The 6,210-nt window shown below is 37.2% G+C and overlaps 1 protein-coding gene across 1 annotated transcript; it reads left to right on the top strand.

Moving 5' to 3' along the window:
* Nucleotides 1–667: 667 nt before the first annotated feature.
* On the top strand, nucleotides 668–2,935 carry LOC141664942 (uncharacterized). Its single transcript, XM_074470898.1, has 4 exons — nucleotides 668–889; nucleotides 1,015–1,186; nucleotides 1,360–1,649; nucleotides 2,039–2,935. The coding sequence occupies exons 1-4, from the start codon at nucleotides 668–670 to the stop codon at nucleotides 2,933–2,935; spliced, it is 1,581 nt and encodes a 526-aa protein (XP_074326999.1).
* The last annotated feature ends 3,275 nt before the right edge of the window (nucleotides 2,936–6,210 follow it).

The raw sequence follows: 6,210 nt of genomic DNA, 5'->3' as shown, positions 1-6,210 counted from the left end.
AATATCGGCCCACTATTATTTTCCTAAGTGAGACGTTAGTTAAAAAAGAAAAAAAATACCAAAAATATAAAAACAGTTGGGCTTCCCTGGATACTTTGTTGTTGATGTACAAGGGCATGGAGGAGGTATTGCTTTGATGTGGAAGAACGAAGGGGGAGCTACGGTGATAAATAGCTGCAATAATTTTATTGATTTTGAAGTAGCAAACGAAACCATGGGGCGTTGGCGGTATACAGGATTCTATGGATTCCCTGAGAGAGAAAGAAGTGTGGATTCATGGAGAATGATTAGAGAGCTGGCTGGTGCTTCGTCCCTACCCTGGTGTATCATCGGGATTTTAATGATCTTATGCTAATGGAAGAGAAAAAAAGGTAGGAGGCGACATTCTCAAGCATTACTTGATGGATTCTCGGAGACAATAACGGAGCGTGGCTTAATAGATTTGGGATTCACAGAAGAAAAATATACCTGGGAGAGAGCGAGAGGTACAGATAGATGGATACAAGAAAGATTGGATAGGGGGTTAGCTACGAAGGAATGGTGTGACATGTTCCCGTCTGCTGAGGTAAAAGTTTTAGAGGTGTCCACTTCAGATCACCTTTCGCTATGTTTGTAGCTTAATAAGAAAGTTTATGTTCCGAGGGGACGGAGATTTAGGTTTTAAAACATGTGGGTTCAGGAAAAGGAGTGCAGAGGCATAATTCAAGAGAGTTGGCATGAAGGTGCATCTCGAGATTTGATGGATAAATTGCTTCTTTGTTATGCCCGATTGGAAGAGTGGGGTGGAGGTATGTTAAAGGAGATGAGGGTGAAATTATCAGAGCATCGAAAAGAGCTACAAAGGTATCGATCCAGAAGGGATGCAGACGGATTTCGTAGGTATAACGAGGTCAGGTGGTAGTACATGAAATTATTGGAAAAACAAGAGATTTTTTGGCGTCAGCGAGCAAAACAGTACTGGCTACGTGATGGGGATAGAAACTCACGTTTTTTTCACAAGTTCGCATCTACAAGGAAAAACATAATAGTATTAAGGGGCTTCAGGATGAGAATGGGGAGTGGAAAGATACAGAAGATGAAGTTCAGGGAATTATCAGTCGTTACTTTTATGATATCTTAAGTACTAGAACAACAGGTGAGAGCATGCCAGATAGAATTAAATTTGCTCGGATCTCGGAGGAACAAGGTAATGAACTCGTACCGCCTGTGTAACTGAAGAGGAGGTAAAGGAGGCTGTTTTTGCTATGCATCCAGATAAATCACCGGGAATAGATGGATTCAATCTGACATTTTTTCAAATATACTGGAATATTGTGGGAGCAGATGTAATTAGCTTTTGTCAACGGTTCTTTATCACAGGAGACTTACCAGAAGATGTAAACCGTACGCTAGCCTGTCTTATTCCGAAGGTGAAACAACTAAAGCGAATGGTTGAGCTGAGACCAATTTCTCTCTGCAATGTGATGATGCGTATCATATCAAAAATTATGGCGAACAGGTTAAAACCTTGTCTGCATTCGATTGTATCTGAGAAGCAAAGCACGTTTATTGAAGGGAGACTGCTCACGGATAATGCCCTGATTGCTTTTGAAATTAACAATTATATTAAGAGCAAAATGCAAGGTCGGGAGGGCGTAGGTGGACTTAAGGTTGATGTCTCTAAAGCGTATGACAGAATAGAGTAGAATTACCTTGAACATATGCTTCACAGATTTGGATTTCCTTCATTATGGATCGATAGAGTTATGTCATGTGTTAGGACTGTGGCATATAGTTTTGTTCGTGATGGCAAGGTGTTTGGTAACGTGAAACCATAGAGAGGGCTCCGACAGGGAGACCCTATTTCGCCATATCTATATATTTTATGTGCTGAGGGATTAAGCGGGATTATTCGGAAATATGAAGAAACTTGACTGCTACATGGTTGTAAGATAGAAAAGGGGCACCGGGTATATCCCACTTACTTTTTGCCGATGATTGCTACTTATTTTTTAAAGCAACGCAATCTAAAGCTAACATTATGAAGTGCATACTGCAGAAATCTGAGAAGTTATCAGGGCAAGTGATAAATTACGACAAGTCGGAGGTGATTTTTAGTCCAAATACTCGCACCGAAGATAGAGTGTTGATATGTGAATGCTTGGGAGTTAAACAGACGGTGAAGCCAGGGAAATACCTGGGAATGCCCATGTGTGTGGGGAGAAACAAGACAGAGGTGTTCGGTTTTTTGAAAGATAGAGTCCAAGCTAAATTGCAGGGATGGGGAAATAAGGATTTGTCAAAACAAGAAAAATTAACGCTGCTCAAAACGGCAGCACAAGTTATCCCTAGTTTTTGGATGAACTTATTTTTAATTCCAGTAAACATGTGCGAGGAATTGGAACGAAAGATGAATGCATTTCTTTGGGGGCGTGGTTCGACAGGTAAAGGAGTGAAATGGATGGCGTGGAAAAAATTGTGTAGACCTAAAGAGTGTGGAGGCCTGGGAGTTCGAGATTTAAGGAACTTTAATTTAGCTATGCTCGCTAAACAAGGATGGAGGCTGCTTAATGAAACTAATCCATTGGTATCTGCGATTATGAAGGCGAAATACTACCCTCAGACAGATTTGTTAAATACAGAAGCGGGTGCAAATGCAAGTTATATTTGGCGTAGTATTATGGCCTCTTTAAGGGCTGTTAAAGCAGGGACAAGAAGGAAGATAGGTAACGGGATAGACACGAACGTATGGAAGATGCCCTGGATACCACGGTTAGAGGATGGGTACTTAACATCAGCAATGCAAAATTACCTAGGTCATATCACTGTGAATAATTTGATGGTTACTGGAGAAAAGAGATGGGACCTTACAATGATAAAGGATATATTTTACAGCCATGATGTTGAAGAAATTAAGCGTATCCCCCTCCCTTTATCAGATACAAGAGATTCATGATTTTAAGTTTTGGACGACAAAGGGGACTTCACTGTAAAGAGCTGCTATAGATGGTTACAAGGTAAAATTGTGGATGAGGATAAGTCGTTCTGGAAACGTTTATGGTCGTTGAAGATCCCGGGAAAAGTAAGCAATTTTATTTGGCGTGTGTGTAAGGGGTGCTTACCTACGGCCTATGCACTGGCACAAAAACAAGTAAATATAGATATTCGATGTCCTTGGTGCCATAGTGGTGTTGAAACTGATACCCATGTGCTTTTCTTATGTGATTTTGCAAAGACAGTATGGATGACTACAGGTCTGCAAACTTATGTTCAGGCCTCAGAGCAGGATACAGCAATTAGAGTGATTGGAAAAGCATTTGAGCAAGGTACAAAGGACCAGTGTGTTCATATTGTTATGACTTGCTGGAGTATTTGGAATAGGCGAAACAAGTGGGTTTGGGAGAAGGCAAATGGCTCAGTTCACAGACTAATATAAATGCATGTATATGGAGTAAACCAACTACGGGATGGTTGAAGGTTAATATTGATGCTGCGGTTTTTCAAGACGGTAACATTGGGGTTGGTAGTGTTATTCGGGATGCACAGGGGAGATTTGTAGGTGCAAGATGTAGCAGGATTGAGGGGCATGGCAACCTCGAGAAGCGGAAGCTATTAGTCTGGAAGAAGCGTTGTCTTGGGTGATAGCGCATCGATACGCTCACTGTGTGTTTGAAACGGACTCCAGAGCTCTTGCAGTGGCATGTAATAGAAGACCAGGAAATGCTTGTTTTGATACTATAGTAACTGATTATATCCTTTTATTAAAGCACATTGATCAAGTGCTAGTTGAATTTGCTTATAGTGTGGCGCATGTGTTAGCCAAAACCGCCTATTCTATGACAGATGTAGAGGAGTGGTATGATAGCCCTCCTGACTTCCTTGTTCATGTACTGGATTCTGATATTTATTAAGCAATGCAAGTACTTTTAATTAAAAAAAAAAAAAAGAAAAGAAACAACATTGGGTATATATCAAAGCAATAAACTTGATTAGCATTATAACTAATCGAAACGATGTCAAGTAGATATTGCTGTCACAGGAGCAACATTCCATTATTCATGTCATGCATACAAACACATCTGCGCGCATACCTTAAATCTTATGCTTCTTCAGTACTTAAAGTACGTAGTCTCCTTTGGCACATTCTGATGATTAGTAGAATCATCATCAGTACTTGTTTCGTCCTTTTTAAATTTGGCCAAAACCATACGGTTATGTGGTGTATTCGCAAGTTTAGCAAATTTTCCAACTACAAATACGTCGCGGTTCAAGGTTTGGTAGATATGATTGTAAAAATCATTATCTGACACGGTGTAGTTTTCGGATGAACCAGAAATGGCTTTTCCGAAAAACACATCTCCTCCGATTCCCTGAGGTACTGATTCTGCAGTATCCATTGGTTCCCTAATAACAGATATAACTTCAGGGCCAGTTGATTCCACTTCATCTGTTGTGCTTAATTCAGTAAATCCTCCATCAGAAACTGGAGTTACTGTACCGCCATTGGTGGTGAAACTTATTCTAACGCTGCCTAATATAATTTGACTGGCATTGTCAGTCAACAAATGTTTATTCTCAATCATGCAGGGGATCCTAGTGTCGTCCACATTCATGATGATTGGTATATTATCAATGAACGTTACGGCTTTCGTCTCTTCAATAGTAGATGCTTCTGAGTCACGTGGTTCATCGACCTTTAGACCCACGGTGTCACTCAAACTTTCGTCGTTCAGCAGGATTGATTGCGCGCCGAAACTTGAGCTCGCTTCAGTTGTGCCTGCTCCAGTCATTTCAGGAACATCTGTATGAAAATTTGAAGTTAATAAATGCAACTTGGTACGATGAAGCTGTAAGAAATGGTTGTATTTTTAACTCACCATCCATTGTTCTGCTTTCAGCCATGGAGAATGCTAGAAGGGAAAATATCAAAACTAAATTTAAAGACAAAGATACTTTGTTCATCGCGATTAATTGTTAAGCTGCGTATGTGCTTCTAAGCTGGTTGCTTGCGTGTCTATTTATAGTCCATAAATTATAGTTCATTGTACATAGGAGTAAAAAACTTTAGCTATACAACAAGTCACTAGCTATATTCATATACTAGTTTAATTAGAATGCTAATTAACACGTGATGAGGTTACATACATTGTTGTTCAAAACTATGCATCTAAGGATATATAAATTATTATAGTGAGCAGGATTTTCGTTTTCACGTTCCTGCCTGATTTTGATAACGATAAACAAACATTACAAACACTATCGACCAACCAAATATATTTCATTTGAAGAAAGTTGTTTGATACATTTTATATGCACAAGTCTTTCTTTAGACGTAGGTGAACCCTTTGTATGAAAAATCGTATATAACTTTTTCATTCTATTATTGAATTTTATCAAAAATTATAAAATTTTATTTTAAAAAATGTGAAATATTCATTTCTAATGTAGAATAATAATTATATTTGAATATACTAAAAAGCTTAAAAATTGGAATTTGAAAAAAAAAAATTTTAAATTTGATTCTACTATAAATTAATTTTGCATTAATATAATTTTACTGTGATTTTATTAAAGAATCACTCTAAACTATTTCATTATATTTTAGTTATTTCTTAAAAAAATAAATTATACAACTTCGCTTTTAATTTAGTATTTAAAATTTGCAACTATATATTATAAAAAATGAAATAAATTGTATATTTATTATTTTTTAAGTAATGGTTCTCCATAAAACTCTGTATAAGTGTGCCCTCCATGGATGAGTACCATAATATATAATCATGCCAAAATATTTTAGTATAACTATTTTCTAAAATAAAAAACTCCAATTAAAATATTTATTAACTATCGGAAAATTTATTCGGCTCTTGGGAGTGACTCACTTAATCATTTAAATAATCTAATTATATTTGATAAAAATACTTTTTTTTAAGTAAAGACAATATCCCAAATTATATGATGTTATTAGTTATATATAAATACAATTTCCGATTTAATATGATATTACGCCTCATGCCTAAAGTATTTATTTAGCGATTTAAAAGAAAATCTGTGCATGGCTCACAAAAGAACTTGTTAGGAATATATGTGCATTAGTTTGATGATATGTTTAACAAAATACTTAAGTAGAAATTTAGTGTCAGTAGCCTCAACGGATAAGACCACTTTGGCTATCCGTTGATGGTGTAGCTTTACTTAGAAATAAGTCTAGTATTGTAGCATATTTCAGTC

This window comes from Apium graveolens, chromosome 6, assembly GCF_009905375.1.
Source record: "Apium graveolens cultivar Ventura chromosome 6, ASM990537v1, whole genome shotgun sequence".
NCBI classification, from domain to species: Eukaryota; Viridiplantae; Streptophyta; class Magnoliopsida; order Apiales; family Apiaceae; genus Apium; species Apium graveolens.
The sequence above is the reverse complement of the archived record's forward strand: the minus strand, read 5'-3'. Positions and strand labels throughout refer to the sequence as shown.